Genomic DNA, 16,531 nt, shown 5'->3' on the forward strand with positions numbered 1-16,531 from the left:
GGCGAATACAGCTTTATTCATCTTAACCCAATAGCATTTGGTTCTATGTAATAGAAGTAGGCATAGATGTATGTTTAAAGTTAGCCACCAAGATCCGTGAGATCCAGTAGGTTCATATGAAGCATCGAGATCTATATGTGAATACCGAGAATCGAATATTATAACGAGGCCCAACCTGCCCTCAACTCCGCCCTCAGGACATTGGTATCTCCATCTCATCATCCCAGGGCCCCCTTAACTCGCCAAATAACTGCTCTTTGATGCTCATGAAACCACACCACACCCAATCTCGATACTCAAGTCCGCTGATCAGGTGTGACTGGATACTGATCTTGCCCGTACGTGGAATTCAAGGACACTGAACCAACCACGTCTCCCGACTCCAGACGAATCGAGGTGTCCAGTATACCCTTTGACAGGTTATCTCGCTTCAGAAGCAGTTGCCTGCTTCCCCGTATCCAGTTGCCATAGCCTCCGTAACCGGATCGCTGACCGAAGCAGAGGTTTACACCGGTTCCTTTCACGCTTACGCCGTCGACGGCGCCATCCCACTTGTAGCACCAGCTGTTGCCGTGGTCATGGCCGCTGAAAACTGCAAGCATCCCCGGTGTTCCCGTGACTGCCTCCATGAATGCTTTGTCCTGACCTCCGTAGCTGCATGAAGTCTTCTGAGATCCGTCCGAGCACCATCCCTCAGCCTGTCGAGAGAGCGGCGAGTCTTGATTGATACCGGGCTGTTTTGATGGGTCGATTCCCTTGTTCTGAACGCCAAGAGACGCGTCGGGCGGGATGTGAACGAAAGCAAGGGAAGTGATATTCTTCTTGTGCTTGTCGACCAGGCCTGAGTTGGTCGACTTGAACCACGAAACAACGCTCTCGTCAACCCAGTTGGGATTTCCCACCTGCTTCCCTGACGAGTCCTTCTGCTGGTATTTGAACCCGCCTCTGCTGTCGAAGAACCAAAGCAAGACCTCCGGAGTGCAGTCATCCTTCGTGCAATCTGACGCGTAGACCGGCAGATAGTAGTTGGTAACGCCGACGTCGCCTGACACCATGCTCTGAGTACGGGCATTGGACCACTGCTTCTCTCTGGCAAGGATGTCACTTCCAGAGAGGTTGAACTGGTAGTCATGATTTCCGTACGTGCTGGCCCAGGGAAGATTGCGGTCCAGCATTGGACGGACAAGCGTGTCGAGTACGAATGAGGCGTTTTCCAAGAAGGCGTTTTCTCCGGTGATGAGGTCGCCGTTCAGAACTACAAGATCAGGCTTTGCTCCGTCGAGTATGTCATTCATGACTTTGACGGTCTTCTTGTCCTGAGCAGGCCCAAAAGACCAGGCGTCTACTCTCTTGTTAGCTTGTCTGGTCTCATCAGTCGTAACGAAACAGAGCAAATTACCCTCTCCGAAGTGCAAATCCTCAAATATCGAAATCTTGAAATCCCCATTACTACTGAAACGGAGCGGCCCCGAGGCCTTGTCATTCTCTCGGCTGCCGAGTAACGGGATCTGATGCGAAGCCCCGGCCCATAGGGCGAACAGCAATAATGAACCGATCATTGTAGAAATATTATTGCATGCAGACTTCAAAACATGAATAATTGAGACCCGGGTGGCTGAGACGCAAGGCACCTTTAGAGCCTACATCCTCCTCGAGGGAATATGCGATATAAGTGCTGTCATCGTCTGATATTCTCCGCCGCTCGCGCCTGCAAAGTTGGTGAGCCCCGTTTCACGGCTGCAACCTAAGTGCATGGAAAAGTACAACTTGCATATGGAAGGGAGACTCGAAATATGAACGTTCGTGGAATCCGTGGAACCCACGAATGACATCCCTGAATTGCGGCACAACCAGTACATGATAGATCTATTGATGAAATCGGGGACAGGGGCCAGATGCGATGCAACAATAGGCGAAATTATCCAGACAGGGGATTGTTGACGACGCGTTCGGCGTAGTTTGCTCGTCTGATGCACGTGCGGCAGTCTGATATTCTTGTTCGGCGCTCAGGACTTTGTCGAGTCCGATTGACGTTGACCTTGGCCCAAAGACCAAGACCAAAGGCGCGTGCACTCGGGGCTGAGAAGCTGATAGTTTCCCCCGAGTCCGGGCAGCGTCGGCGCACAGAGTGGGGAAACGGACATCGAAAGGTCATCTCAGTCTGTTCATGATACCGAGAAGAGGGAGAATCTGGTGCAGCGCTGAATTTCCATCACATTGTTGCAATGTAAAATGGCCGAAATAAGTCCAATTTTATCGCCCTAGAAACCGACACGAGGGAGACTACACCAATCACTCATTGCTTGTGGAAAACCTCCTTCAGAAAAGCAGCAATCAACTCGGAGCTCTTAGCGTCATCAGGCGGCATGATGGCGCTAGCATAGAGGCCACCTACGCCCCTGTCGCGGTTGACAAACCAAACAAGATTCGGGATGCCAGTCATCACCAGCGTCCCTCCAGGTAGGATTGCGGAGTCCTTCTTGATGAAGTACGCACCTGGAGCTTGGCCGACTTTCTCAGCGTCGTACGGCTCTCCGGTAAGTCGACCGTACATCATCTTGACCAGTTGCGTCAGCTTCAATAGTTCAAAAACACGAAATAGATGAGGACTCACTGCTCCATATGCCAGCATTCCTGCGGCTGGAGTATCAGGGCCGAACTGAGGCGAGAATAGTTCGTCGACAGACTTGGATTGAAGCAGTCTCGGGGTTGGTTGAAGGAGATCAGTCGTCAGCTTTGCAATGTCGGGGACGGTGGACACCAGACCCATCGCTCCGCTGTCATCAGTCGTAACCCCAGGGTATGGCCCTTTCATGGGCACAAGAGTACCATCGGAAATTCGTGTGCTCGTCTCGACCAATCTTCCCTGAATGCTCAGATCCTTGTCAGGGTGAAAGGTTGTGCTCGTCATACCCAAAGGGTCGAATATGTGCGTCTTCATGTAGTCGCCGAGCTTCATCTTGTTCAACCTCTCGACGAGGATGCCAGCCCACTCGACGCCGCCACCATAAGCCCATCCCTGGCCCGGCTCGAACAACAACGGGATGGTGTAGGCCTTCTTAGAGTCCCCTGAAAAGGCTTGCGGGTGTTCGTCGCGGGACATTCGCCACGCTTGAAGGCGCGGATCGAAGACATCGACACCGACGCCACTGGTGTGGGAAAGCAAATGCCGCAGAGTGATTCTTTCCTTGTGAGGAGTAAGGCTGATTTGGCCCTGCTGGTCGTAGCCCAGCACTCCGAACTGTTTCAGTTCAGGAAGGATGTCATACACGGGATCATCCAACTGGACTTGACCGCGCTCAACGCATTGCAGTACTGCAATTGCTGTGACCGTCTTCGTGATGGAGTAGATCCAGAACGCGCTGTTGCTATCGATCTTGTCGCTTCCTATACTACTGGTTCTACCAAAGTATTTTTCGACGAGAGTGGCTCCTTTCAGGCCAGTCTGGATTAGTCTTGAATGCAATCATGACTGCATGTTATAGGGCCCTCACCTGAACTATCAACAGCGAGAACTGCCAGTCCCGCAACTCCGTCAGAGTCTGGGCTTGTCTCTTTCGCACAAAGCTCTTCAAAAGATTTAGACATGGCGAATAATATTGTGAGCGGATATTTCCTGCGAATGGTGTACCCTAGCGAAGGGTGAAAAGACGGACCATCGACATATTCACCTTATGAACTCTTCGGACCATATGGAGTCTCGTTGCCGGCATGCCTTTCGTCGCAACAACGCCAGTCCCGGAAGACCGGCTTCAAGTCCATTGCTCAGTCTTTCTTTGGTTTACCGTTGGCGATTCATTACTATTGGCAAGGAAGGGTTCGGGGTGGCACCGGAAACTGTATCAAGACGAGTTCCGGCCGAAATCCGACGCCGCAAGAGCGCCCAGCCCCCGCGCGATCCACAAAACTAACCGCCGGCCTGGCAACTTGCTAGGAATTGTAGGTCTGATGGGTACGACCGATGATGATCCCATAGGGCCGACAAAGTTTCCGCGAAAGTAGTATCCGGACTGAGTTCCGGCAGCCACGGCTTGACGCAAGCTAAGCTAGATAATGGTGAGGTCTTATAGTAATGGAGACTAAAGCACCACTACGCGCTGGGAAGTCGATGAAAAGGATGTCAATAGTTCGAATATTCTCATGTTTCCAGATCAAGTCAGAATAGCCCACACCACATTCAGTCCCGTTCAACATTCACCATGGAAGCCATTGCCAGCCGCAAACGGAGCAATCCACCTCGAGATGCCAGTCCCAACGCTCTGGCTGGTAAGGTGGCTCTCGTCACTGGCTCTACAACCGGCATCGGCGCTGCCGTTGTCAGAGAGCTGTCCGCCCGGGGTGCGTCGGTTGTGATCAACTACGGCTGGCCGGATCTCCGCGGCGCCGCCGAAGAAATTGGCCAAAGTCTCTCAAGCCCCTGGATCGCCGTCGAAGCCGACCTCTCCACCACAGATGGGCCGGCGAAGCTTGTTGCAGCAACCGTCGAAAAGTTCGGCAAAGTCGACATCTTGGTCAACAATGCCGCCAAGGCCACGCTGGCGAAAGTCGAAGAAACCTCTATCGACCTTTGGGATGCGTCCATGAACACCAACGTTCGCGGTGCGTTCCTTCTCTCGCAAGCCGTGCTGCCTCATTTGCCTCCGAAAGCCGAAGGCGGCGGCGGAAGAATCATCAACATCACATCTGCCGTCGCAACAGACCCGGAAATTCTTCAGACAGCTTATGCCACCAGCAAGGGAGCTATCACCACTTTAACGCGATGCTTGGCTAAGGAGCTGCCGCCGACCTATGGATGCACCGTTAATGCGGTGTCCCCGGGCATTGTCAAGACCCCGCAGTTTCTGGGCGAGCTTCAGAAGATGGGAAACGCCTTTTTAACTCAGATATTTGATGCCCGCACTCCGGTCGATGGTTGGATTGGGTTGCCTGAAGACATTGCCTTTGCGGTAGCATTTCTGGCGGAGGACAGAGCTAGTTGGGTCAACGGTGCTAGTATCAACGTCTCAGGAGGAATGTTTTTTGACTGATCTGAGTCTCGATTATGTTCTTCCTCCAGCTCGTTCGTAGTAACTAAAACTTGAGACTAGACTCTAAACCCAATGCACTTAAAACTGTTTTAGAAGCATATTGCTTGATCGCTATCTTGTTTCTGAGACACAATCAAGGCAAGTACACATTCATCACGAAGGCCAGCCTCCATCGATCCATCCAATTGAGGGCTGGGCACTGTACAGCTCCGCCAATAAATCGTGCTCATCCAAAGTGCCGAAGCCAGGAATAGTCGCCGTTTCATGAGCACCAATTGCACTCCAATTAATACCGGGGCCATCCTCAAAGACAGCCGGGAAGGGGTTGGTCCATCGAGGACTCGTGGCCTTGGACGACTCCAGGTGCTGCGGCTGTTGAGAATCAGAATGTACAACTGAGAAGTTTGCATTACTCGTCGCAGACTGAGTTGCCTGCTGTTGTCCTAGCGTGCTAGGTCTGCATTCTTGATTAAAAACCGGCCGGCATAGAGTCATGAAACCTTCGAAGAGTCTTTGAACTCCCATCAAGGCCGAGTTTTGACCAGCAAACCCCTCAAGATCTGTTGTGACCTTGGATAGAAGCTGAAAATCCTCCACACTAGAGGCGCTCACGGCGTGTGTGAAGAGAACGAAAAACGGATAGAGAGGGTAAAAGAGCACAAGCCTACAAACTTCAGTTGCTATACGGGCAGTATCGGGACAAGAAGATACGCTTACCATGATACGGAAACACTGAAGTTGTGCATGTCATCGAGAGTCTTTCCGTGTGCTAGCATGTCATGCAGGCACGACAACGATGTTCGCGCATACCCGAGCAGTTGCTGGTGAAGGCCGCCGTCCTCAGCAATGTAGGGGTGAAGCCTGACGATGGATGTCATCACTGAGTGATAGGCAAAATCTGCCCCCATCCATTCGCCGCGCAAGTAACTATCTTGGGAATGCAACGAAATGTTTCGGAACTGAATTATCGTCAGCATGGTGTTGCATGTCAGCGCTTGGAGGTCCTCCTACCTCTCTAATGTTCTCCTTGATTTTCCACATATTCTGCTGCATCGCCTGCACCGTCTCCAAAATGTCCTTCGGATCTTTCCGCCGTCTAGAATTGAAAATGATTTCATTCTGAATTTCAGCCAGCTGCAGGTACACGTGTACGAGCGATGTATACGGTTTCGATGGGTTGGACGGCATCAACTCCGAGATATTTAGATCCATCTCAGGCAGACAGGTAGTTCTGTTCATACTCGAAGCCAGCGCTTTGTCAAACATGTAACATAACGATACAGAGTATCTCGCCTCTTGAGATTCAACCGACTGTGTAGGGAACGATGTGATGAGACTATAGCCTCCCAGAGCTGTGCAAATTCGTGATGCCGCGGCGTTCAACTGCCAGCATCTTTCTAGCTTCCCAGAAAGCAACATGTACATGACCTGATTAGTGTCAGCCCATCTAGTTCATCCGTTTACTCAGTCTGCGTGTACTCACGCCTGATAAAAGAGCCTGGAATAGAGACAGACTTGGGTTATCAAGAACGCCAATGCGATGCAAAGCAACCAGAATATTCTGCTCGTACTGTTTTCGCTTTTCATCTAGATGCTTCTGCATTGTCGGACCAACTGTGTCTGAACTTGACGCACTCAGGTAGACCCAAGCTACGAAGTTCACGTTTACTACGTATTGGAGTCCGGTTGCGCCAGAGGCCCTTTTCTCGATCAACTCGAAACCTTGCTTGGCCAGTGTTGTTGGTGAGACCACACTGCTCATGTCTAGGATGAAGCACAATCCAGACTCTTTACGGGGACCTGGTCAATGTTAGCAGAAAGGTTGACACCGTTTGTAGATGAGACTCTCAGTACTGTTCAGGATGAAATGAAGAGTCTCAGCTGATGGGTACAGGGTTTCGTCAGACAGGTCTATCAGCGTCGTGGAATAGTCGTCGGAAGTCAATGAATTCATCGGAACAGAGGCATGTGTCGCGAAAGCCAATGCAGATTTCAAGATTTCGCGTTTTTCGTTGTCCATTCCGGAGCGGTTCTGTAACTCGGCCTGGATGTGGCTTTGCGCCTGCGTTGTGGCTGGGCCACGCTCAGTCGTGCTGGATGAGAATGATTGCCGGCCATTGTGAGAAGCAGGCGTTCTTGCTGGTTGCGGCTCTGCACTTGGAAGTCTGGTAGTCTGCTGAACGCTTCTTGCAGAGGTGGCGACCCGTCCTGAGTTTGTTGAGACCGCTCTCGGCGACAGTGATCGCCGCCAATTTGGCAAGTATACCGAGCTTTGAAATCTTCTTTGAATGCTGAGAAGTATAATGACTGTTAGCGCACCCGTGACAGCTTCATGCGAAATTTGGCTAACGACATGTACATATCGAGGCGATCTACCTATTTTGAGCTGTGTTCTTAATCCTCCTTCTTGGTCGTTCCCGTCGGCAAGCGGCACTTGCTGCCAAGCAGTTGGCACACGGATCTTCTCTGTCACACTTGATCTAAAGAATTGCTGTCAGAAATCCAACACCAAGCCACATTTTGAACCTGCAAGGGTGATAACGAACCTTCTTCGAAAAACATAGATCACACTGGGATTCCAGTCAGCACCCGTAATCGGTCATCCAATAGGAACCAGTGAGTGACCTACGGCGCGGTTCCGCGGCACAGCATCATCGGCCGCCGCATCCAAGTCGGCCATCCTTCAGTCAAGATACGGCTAACGGAGATCCGGACGAGATCTCGAATTCGGAATCCAGCGCCGAGAGTGGTGCGATCACGTCGGAGGAAGACAATTCAACGAGATGGGTTCTCGGGGTTGAATGAGAGGCAGGTTGCCTAGAACCCATTGCGCGCCGGATTTCGGACGGAAAACCCTTGACCGCATGAAAGACACGGTCCAGTATGCTGTGAAACAGTGCCGGTCTATGTGGGCTGATGATCCGCACATCTCTCGGAAACGCGATTATCGGCCTCCGGTGACCCGGCGTCCCGGCGGGATGGCCCCGAAGCTCTATCCTTGGTGAAATCTTCAGCCACCAATTCATCCTCGACATGGAGGCAATTGTTTTGATAATATGTAGGACATGTTTCCAAACCACCTTTCCGGGAGGGAAATATCAAGCATGTCATAATGACTTGAAAGCTGCACGCAAATCGCTGATAGCTCAAACATTATAATCTAACTTCTGACTCATTGACGACTGCCGTTCAATCTATGGAAGAAAAGAAGAAATCCGGATCCAAGACCGTCGAGAAAAGAAAATCCCCGTTCATTGACCACATAATGTTACATCTTCAAATTTGCATCGATCTTGCGGATCAAGACAGGATTTGCAGGATCGGGGAAGACCTACGAGAATCATGCTGTTAGTGCATTTCATGAAGAAGCATACCTGCGCTGATGACAACGTACCTGGTTCTCAAAGTGCACATGCTTGTGTCTCCCCTGTCCCTCTGGGTTCTTGATGTCGTAGTGCAGCAGGATGAACGCGATAATCAACTTGATCTCAACATCGGCCAGAAATCTGCCGGGGCAAGCCGTCTTGCCGTAACCCCAGCCAAGCATGTCCTTGCGAGCGCTGACATAGTGATGCTTGGCACTGGTCTCCTCGTCTTCGGCGCGTTTTCTGAGGAACCGGTAGCCGTCGAACTCAGCGGCATTGTCGTAGAAATCACTGTCCCGGTGGATGGCAAAGGTTGGAAATTCGAGCTTGGTGCCCTTGGGGATGAATGTGCCATCAGACAAGGTGACGTCCTGAGTTGCGCGACGTTGCAGCGTAGCTAGGAATCGTGGTCAGTGACTGAAAGGCTATGAAGTTGCGAATATGATTTTGACTTACTCAAATTGGGAGAGTTCAGTCGGTGCGCCTCGCGAATGAAGCTGTCCAACTTGTGCATGTCCCACAAGGCAGCTTTGGACAGGACGCCGTCAAACTTGGCCAAAGTGTCAACGACCTCCTTTCTCAGGTCCGGCACATACTGAGGGTGCGCGGACATCTCGAAGAGCGTTTGCGTGAGGACTGCGGAGGTGGTATGAATTCCTCCCACGGCGAGATTCATCTGTTCTTTCAGATGCATGTCGATGACCGATGAAGATGTGCCTGCTGCTTTGCGAGACATGTGGTACAGGACACTGGTAGGTTGCGGTTCCGGAATCCCTTGAGCCTCCCGCGTGTTGAAGTTCTCGATGGCTTTGACAAGGATCTTGCGGCCGTCACTCAGCTGTCTCTGGATCTCGGCATACTCTGGGAGAAACCGGTGTACCAAGGGTCTCATGAATTCGGGCCAGAACTTCAGCTGGTGAGCGTAGGATACCCCAGACTGGACATACTCGGTTGTGAGAGTAATCCAGGTTTCATTGTGAGGTGCCTCGTTGTCAACCATGACCCGAGCAGTAAGTATACCCAGCATGCGGAGCATCTTGGGGTAAAGATTGACAGGATTCCATTCTTGAACCTGTTAGAGAGATGATTCCGGTGGCTGCTGTACTTATGAACACATTACCTGTCGAGTCTCCAAAGGCAGTGGGGATGTATTCCGCGATGAGATCCGTGAACTCAGGAATGAACTTCGCTGTTGATGGAAATTGAAAAATCAGCATGGGACCAAAAGATGTCGTTTTCTGAGAAGAGTGGCATACGCAAGCTTGGAACGACCTCTTTCTTGAATGTCGACAGCGAAAACTGCTTCAACCCGCCCATGTAGGTGTAATCAATCAAGAGGTCCTGCATCGTGTCAGTCAACGTCTGAGGCATTGGAACTCCATCATCCGCCTACATGATCAAGTGAGTTGTGAAAACTCAAGCCGGGCTCTTTCGAAATTTCGTCCACATACTGGTGAGGAAATACGAGTTTGATGCCTTGAGAAAGTTTGTTAGCCAAGACAAGGATTGCCAAAGTTTTCTGCTTGGATTGCTGTACCGTCTGCCGTGTCTACGCCGAAAATACGGTCCTTGAACTGCAAAACGTATGAGTACTAGCCTGAAAAAGTCTCACATGCGTTGCGACATACCTGCTCATAGCCTTTTTGTACTATTCCCGGAGCATTGAAGCTGTACTGGTTCTTGCGCTGCTTCGAATCCTTGACATCGAATCCAACAAGGGGGACGTTGGGCGTCTTTGTCCAAGACTTGTAGACCGCTATCACTGTAGCCACGCCGCAAAGAATGACCCAGGCCAAGGTCGAGGCGTTCGCGTTGCCAGTGTTAAAAAGAGACGATACAATGTTTGAGGAAGACATGATTTCCCTTCAACACAAGGATGAGTCTGATGACGATAGTGGTCAAACTTGTTTTCGTGAAAGTCTTGCCATTTAAGCAATGCTTCAACACTAGATCTATCGTTGACGACACAACAAATTTTCATCCCATCACCGCATCACCAAGTTCGAAATGATCCTGCCCTTGCCACACGGACTCCGCTACTGGCCGACACGCTTGAAAACTGACAGAGTCTGATTGGCTACTGAACTCCGGATCTCGATAACTACAATATTCTCCGTGACGGGCCATCGACCGCACCGCATGCCAAGCTTGTAGATCATAGGATGGAAACGTTGCCGTCGCGATGCCAAATTTCCGGCATGTTTCACCACTTTCGAATCGCCGAATGTATGTCAAATTTTCTACACTTAGACAGCTTTTCCGGTTTCCGAAATCCGAAGTCCGGGTGGGTCCTCCTTCCGGTTACGCCGGAGCGGCCTGATGCTAGCCCGGCCCCGGGCTCTCATGAAGCCAATGGGTTGGCCAAGAGAGTGTATTCCCTAATAATGTATTGCAAACAAGCATGAGTCGTGTACGGTGATGAAGAATTCCGACTACGTTGCGTCATCTCATGCGTATGTCGAGGTTGTAATGTGAAATACAATCCAGACGTCATTCAGACAAGACAATCCTTAACGTACTCGAAGCAAACGCAGTCATTCTTTCAATATGACTGATTCCGGTCGTCTCCAAGTTGCCATCATTGGCGGTGGCATAGCTGGCCTCGCGGCGGCGCGTATTCTTCGTGAGCGTCACGATGTTACCATCTACGAGCGCAACGCGCCCGAGACCCCTGAAGCTGGCGCAGCGGTTGGGCTCGGACCTAATGGGACGAAGATGGCGAAAGCTCTGGGTCTAAGTCGTGAAAGCCTCAAGGCTGTGATCTCAAGTGGCTTCAGGACGTTCGATCAGTCCGGGAACCTGCTGAAAGAGTCCAGAATCGATTGTGCCAAGGCGTTTGGTTCCGAATGGTGGATGGTTCATCGACAAGACCTCAAGGACGCCTTATTTGAAGCAGCGACAAGTGACGGCCCCAAGTGGACAGGGAACCCGGCCAAAGTTGACTTCAACTCGCGAGTTGACGGAGTTGACCCAATGACAGGCTTGATCACATTTCGTGACGGCTTGACAGTGAAGGCAGATCTGATCATCGGTACTGGTGCCCCTGATTCAATCTCATGGCTTAGCTAATGCTTCAAATTCAGGCGCGGACGGCATACACTCAAATGTTCGCCCTTCCATCGTTGGTCTAGATCATCCTCAGCCGGTTCCAGCAAATCTATCGCTCTACAGATTCACTGTCCCGCTCTCTGAGATGGAGAAGACTTTGGGAACTCTTCCATCCTGCCTGGACTACAAAGACGGCGTGTTTCTTTCATCATTTATTGCAGCAGATGGCTCAAACAGAAACGTCGTCATCTATCCCTGCCGCAACCAGGAGCTGATCAACTTCGCCTGCGCTGTGCCCGACTCCGCTCTGCGCCAGGGAACGGAAGATTCATGGACGAAAGATGGCGACATCGAGGAAATGGCGGGTCACTTTCATGACTTCCCATCATGGCTCCACGATATCATGCGGTACGTCGGCGTTCCCCAGCCATGCAGCGTGGCCGAAACCTGATCTTGGCTGACGACATCCTGCGTTCAATAGCAAAGTGCCCAGTGTCAAGTTGTACCAGCTTCGAGATGCTGATCCATTTCCTACTTACACCAAAGGTGTGGCTGCCATCATTGGAGATGCTGCTCACCCAACGGTTCCCTACCAAGGTCAAGGCGCAAATCAAGCTTTAGAAGATGCAGAAGGACTCAAGCTTCTCCTTCGTCCAGACGTCACGTCAGAGAATCTGAGCAGTCTCTTGAGCGAATGGGATCGGAAAAGACGTCCCAGAGCTTCCCAGATCCAGCTCAACTCCCGAATCGCGGCGGCAAAGGTCTCACCTGAAGTTATCATGCAGAGAATGAAGTTCAACTGGACTTACGATGGCATAGACAGCTGCACAGAGTAGAGAATCTAGATAACTGAAATCGACAGTATCATGGAATTTGACTCATGTTCTGAGACTATGTGTATGAATATCAATGCGTATGTGTTGCTTTCATTGCCAGTTCCTAAAGTAACTCGCTGACATTGATTATATGGGTGACTGGGTTTTGGTCAATTCAACAGATAAGATACAAAGAATGGCCATATCGAGTTGCTATGAGCGACCAATTTGTTCCTTCAAATGCTGTTCCAGGGAAGTGGGCTTGTGGACATGTTCCAAAGCTACCACATCGTTCATTTTCCACAGACCCTGATCTCCAATTAGAGCAGCTGCTTGAGGTAAATACTCAAAGTACTTCCCTCTCCCCCTTTCCCTACGTAGGAGGGCCACTTCTCCCGCAAGATCCACTAAGTCTCCTTGACGTCGTACCTCAACATAGGTCCCCGTTGTCTCTTCATATATCAAAGCCAGCTCTTCAATGGTGTGTTCTCCAGATCGCATCCTGAAGAACCCACCATTGCCTTCCTGGACGCCATCACCGTTGATAAGTATCTCGATGGTCCAGGCTGCAGCGTCGTCCTGGTGCGTCCATGAATACTGCTGTTTGTTGCCGTCTCCCCAGTACTTCATGACGGGAATATCCCCAGACGTGCCGAATCCCCCAGGTCCGTAGTCGGTAAACAGTAAATCAGCGAAAACCCCGGTAAAGATGTACACGGGCTTGACGGTGCTCGTCATGGCGGCTTGCTGTTCGAAGGCAATGTGCGGGTCGTAGTGCTCGAATTCCCCGAATTTGATCTTGGTCCAATCGTTGTTCCAGGAAGATGCGATGAAAATCTTGACATTGGCGCGCTCGGCGGCACGCAGAAGCAAGAGGTTCGCATCGAGGTCGAGGATTGGCGAGGGCGTGTAGGCGCAGATGATGGCGTCAACCCCGGCAACTGCTTTGTCCAGCGCCGGAATGTCGTAGTAGTTCTGGCTCGTAACGAACGATTCGAGGTCGTTGAAGAGTTCGGGGCTGAGTTTCGCGGGGTCGCGCCCTAGACCTCGGACGGACAGGCCACGCGCCTTCGCAACAGCCGCCAGACGGTGGCCTAAACTGCCTGTAATTCCAGCGATGAGAACGAGCATATTGACAATACGGAACTGGACGATTGATCGCCACTTGACTGCGATGAGATACCCAGGTCAGTAGCGGTGTTCATATATAGTATGATTCTCTGAGACCCGGTGTCCGTCTTACCATCCAGTTAGGCACTCCATTTAGGTATTGTATGCGCCGAAGGTCCACTCGGAGGCCGCTCGGGGACCGGTCGATCGGCGACTATCAACGGTGGTGGTTGTCAATCGGAAAGCTTCCCCATAATCCAACTTTGTGATCATTGCAAAAGGCTCAATAGTGGTTTTCAGCTAGCCAACTCGCATCTATGCTGATAAATCAGCGCCGTGGAATATGCGCCGTGGGGTTTGAATATTATTATCTCTTCACCTTCCATGGCGCCGTGGCAGCCGCGGAATCCGCGGATGACTTCCGCCGGCTTTGCGGGTTGGAGGCGTTGTGATATTCGACGTCGAATTCTAGCATCTACGCTTCGGCGAAGTTGAGTAATCGGCTCTGCGATTGGACACTTTCCAGATAGGTTGAAATAAAGTAGGCGAAAAGTTCCATATTCGGCCGAAAGTGCCGTGTAAGTCGTAAGCTCGAGTCCCCTGACACACTGGATCGCCTGTCTTGGCTCTTGAGAACCCCACGATATGGATCCCTTCGTCAGTGCTGCGGAAATTGCTTCCTCGCTTTCGCTATCGGGGATGATATTCCGGCTCACCACGTTACCTTACTTGGGACGATGACTACTAATTCCGGCAGCTCATACGTTTGATGCTCTCTCAACTCACAGGTGAGATGCCAAAAATGAGACAAAAAGGGCGGGTCTTGCCTGAATCTACTTCAATGACAGGGGAATCTTTCGCCGCCGGATGAGGTTTTTACCGGAAATTGTTATTGCTCTTTCTTCCAGCTGTAAGGTAAGCTTGAATGAGTCGAAACCATATGACACGGCCTCAGACTTTAAGTGCATCTCAAATTGCTTCTATACAAGACTACAAAATAAGTCTTGATTGTCCGATATTACACTTGTAATTACATTGTGGACAGAGTACGGAGTTGGGTATGGATAATGCACAAAGAAGAAAGCCTCTAAAAGCTTGACCACCTACCAGTCCCGAACTTGTCACCCGTCACACGTGTGCCTCTGGAACGGCCAATGAGTTTGATCAAAAAAGATGGGATGACTTCGAAAATTTCAAGCATGATTTACGCTTGCGGATGAAGCCCCGATCACAAGTGGACGTCGGCGACATTCAAGCCGCCATGCGAGGACGCCGACGGAGCTCCAGTAATCGGATCGCGAATTGGTGGAGGAGTGTCACCGGCCCCGCACGGGAAATCGGCGTTCATGCGGGACTAACCGTCGTGAGCCGGATCTTCATAATGCATGAGCTGCAATGGCTTCTTTTCCCATTGGACTACTTGCCGGTTTCCATAAAATGACAAATTCCCGGTAGTTCGAGCGCTGGCACTGAAAGTGGGAGCGCACGGTGAATGGCCCAGGTCCATGTTTAAGCGCCACCTAGGCGGTAATTACATCACTATTGAAACATGAGTTCATCCGATATTTATTCAGAAGAGGGGTCTTTTTGGACAACCAATTTGTTCATCTCACGAATCTGCCTCTCTTCTAGAATTAGCAGGTCTACGCCAATTCATTTCAAGATGTCTGATATCCAAGATTTCAAGGTTGATATTCCGCGGGATGAGGTTGAGAGACTGCGTCGGAAACTCCGCGATACGAGACTGCCCGGGCGGCCTATTGTACCTGATGCTGGGGCGAATTATGGTGAGATCAATTCCCCGGTACACCTCTTCACATTCGACGGGAAGCTCATCGAATATCCCCAGGTCCCGAGTATTCTTGGGCGGAAAATCTTTATCATTCCTGGATTGACTCCTTCGACTGGTTCGAAGTTCAAGCGGAGATGAACAAAGTGCCACATCACATCACGACGGTCGAGGACCTTAAGATCCACTTCGTCCACAAGCGATCCGAAAACCCCAACGCCATTCCACTACTCACCATTCACGGCTGGCCGGGTTCGTTCTGGGAGTTCAGCCAGGTCTGGGAACCTCTCACGCGTCCAAGCAACCCGAGTGATCCCTCATTCCATGTCGTCTCGCCCAGTATGCCTGGTTTCTGCTGGTCGTCCTGGCCTCCTCGTGCAGGTTGGAAGCTCCAAGACAACGCTCGAGTTTTCGACAAGCTCATGAACAAGTTGGGCTACAGCCAATACATGGTTCAATGTGGCGACTGGGGCTCGTTTGTTGGTCGCGAGCTGGGTTCAAAATACACCGAGTCCTGCAAGCTCGTCCATCTCAACTTCGCCCCGAGTCCGATGCCAGACGGGGTTGAGTACTCTGAGCGTGAAAAGAAGGTTGCCAAACGGAACGAAGACTGGCTCCAGAACCACATGGGCTATGCTGTCTGCATGCGATCTCGGGTACGTAAATCTTCTACTGGGCTGCAAACACTAGCCATAAGGCTCATATTGACGTGTACGTATGAGGCAGCCTCACACCATCGGAATTGCATTGCACGATAATCCCATGGGTATCTTGATGTGGGTTGGCGAGAAATACAACGAGGCAGCCAACCCTGACAATCAGATGAATCCCTTCTGGACGAAGGCTATCTTGACGACGGCTTCACTTTACTTCTTCACAGGATGCATGATGCCATCGATGCTGCCTTACTACGAAAGTCCAACCCATGACAAGTTCCCCGAGTTTGCACTGAAGGAAGAGAACCGGATTAAGGTACCCTTCGGATACACCTCGTTTTACTGGGACACTGAACCGGCTTCGAAGCGGGCGGTCGTGAGGACCGGTAACCTGGTCTTCTACAAAGGTATGAACATTATGCCAACTCGTCTTCGCAACAGATTCTGATAATTTGATAGAAAGGGATGATGCCGGCCACTTTGCCGCTCTGGAGCACCCTGAGGGCTTGGTGCAAGATTTACGGGAATTGGCTGGACAGGCTTGGGAGGTTAAGCAGGAAACGCAGCAGACTGGAGGAGGCATCCGTCCGACTTTTCGGCCTGTTGATTCACGGGTCAGGCAGGAATACGCACCGTAGACGCGAGGTCGGTTGGCAATGGTCAATGGGCAGTAGTAAAGACAGATAGACCAAAGGTTCGTAGTTGCCACTGATGCAACGGG

General features: G+C 51.1%; 8 protein-coding genes across 8 annotated transcripts; 3 read left to right on the forward strand and 5 right to left on the reverse strand.

Annotated features, from left to right (window-relative positions):
- Positions 1-296: 296 nt before the first annotated feature.
- Positions 297-1,559, reverse strand: CkaCkLH20_00676 (uncharacterized protein; the record flags this gene model as incomplete). Its single annotated transcript, XM_038883396.1, has 2 exons — positions 297-1,342; positions 1,400-1,559. The coding sequence occupies 2 exons, from the start codon at positions 1,557-1,559 to the stop codon at positions 297-299; spliced, it is 1,206 nt and encodes a 401-aa protein (XP_038750991.1).
- Positions 1,560-2,296: 737 nt separating this feature from the next.
- Positions 2,297-3,439, reverse strand: CkaCkLH20_00677 (beta-lactamase family protein; the record flags this gene model as incomplete). The annotated part of the gene is made up of 2 exons (XM_038883397.1): positions 2,297-2,557; positions 2,615-3,439. 2 exons carry the CDS (start codon positions 3,437-3,439, stop codon positions 2,297-2,299), a joined length of 1,086 nt encoding a protein of 361 aa, XP_038750992.1.
- A 760-nt stretch (positions 3,440-4,199) lies between these two features.
- On the forward strand, positions 4,200-5,027 carry CkaCkLH20_00678 (short chain dehydrogenase; the record flags this gene model as incomplete). The annotated part of the gene is made up of 1 exon (XM_038883398.1): positions 4,200-5,027. One exon carries the CDS (start codon positions 4,200-4,202, stop codon positions 5,025-5,027), a length of 828 nt encoding a protein of 275 aa, XP_038750993.1.
- A 153-nt stretch (positions 5,028-5,180) lies between these two features.
- CkaCkLH20_00679 (C6 transcription factor) lies at positions 5,181-6,630 on the reverse strand (the record flags this gene model as incomplete). The annotated part of the gene is made up of 5 exons (XM_038883399.1): positions 5,181-5,399; positions 5,547-5,691; positions 5,745-5,986; positions 6,039-6,455; positions 6,511-6,630. The coding sequence occupies 5 exons, from the start codon at positions 6,628-6,630 to the stop codon at positions 5,181-5,183; spliced, it is 1,143 nt and encodes a 380-aa protein (XP_038750994.1).
- A 1,665-nt stretch (positions 6,631-8,295) lies between these two features.
- Positions 8,296-10,248, reverse strand: CkaCkLH20_00680 (cytochrome p450; the record flags this gene model as incomplete). The annotated part of the gene is made up of 8 exons (XM_038883400.1): positions 8,296-8,358; positions 8,422-8,789; positions 8,849-9,457; positions 9,513-9,581; positions 9,649-9,733; positions 9,786-9,868; positions 9,930-9,966; positions 10,021-10,248. 8 exons carry the CDS (start codon positions 10,246-10,248, stop codon positions 8,296-8,298), a joined length of 1,542 nt encoding a protein of 513 aa, XP_038750995.1.
- Positions 10,249-10,939: 691 nt separating this feature from the next.
- CkaCkLH20_00681 (uncharacterized protein) lies at positions 10,940-12,276 on the forward strand (the record flags this gene model as incomplete). The annotated part of the gene is made up of 3 exons (XM_038883401.1): positions 10,940-11,423; positions 11,476-11,848; positions 11,922-12,276. The coding sequence occupies 3 exons, from the start codon at positions 10,940-10,942 to the stop codon at positions 12,274-12,276; spliced, it is 1,212 nt and encodes a 403-aa protein (XP_038750996.1).
- A 192-nt stretch (positions 12,277-12,468) lies between these two features.
- On the reverse strand, positions 12,469-13,386 carry CkaCkLH20_00682 (uncharacterized protein; the record flags this gene model as incomplete). The annotated part of the gene is made up of 2 exons (XM_038883402.1): positions 12,469-12,564; positions 12,685-13,386. 2 exons carry the CDS (start codon positions 13,384-13,386, stop codon positions 12,469-12,471), a joined length of 798 nt encoding a protein of 265 aa, XP_038750997.1.
- A 1,642-nt stretch (positions 13,387-15,028) lies between these two features.
- On the forward strand, positions 15,029-16,448 carry CkaCkLH20_00683 (epoxide hydrolase; the record flags this gene model as incomplete). Its single annotated transcript, XM_038883403.1, has 4 exons — positions 15,029-15,152; positions 15,215-15,810; positions 15,881-16,217; positions 16,270-16,448. The coding sequence occupies 4 exons, from the start codon at positions 15,029-15,031 to the stop codon at positions 16,446-16,448; spliced, it is 1,236 nt and encodes a 411-aa protein (XP_038750998.1).
- Positions 16,449-16,531: the final 83 nt, after the last annotated feature.

The sequence above is a fragment of the Colletotrichum karsti genome, assembly GCF_011947395.1.
Source record: "Colletotrichum karsti strain CkLH20 chromosome Unknown Scaffold2, whole genome shotgun sequence".
Lineage (NCBI taxonomy): Eukaryota > Fungi > Ascomycota > Sordariomycetes > Glomerellales > Glomerellaceae > Colletotrichum > Colletotrichum karsti.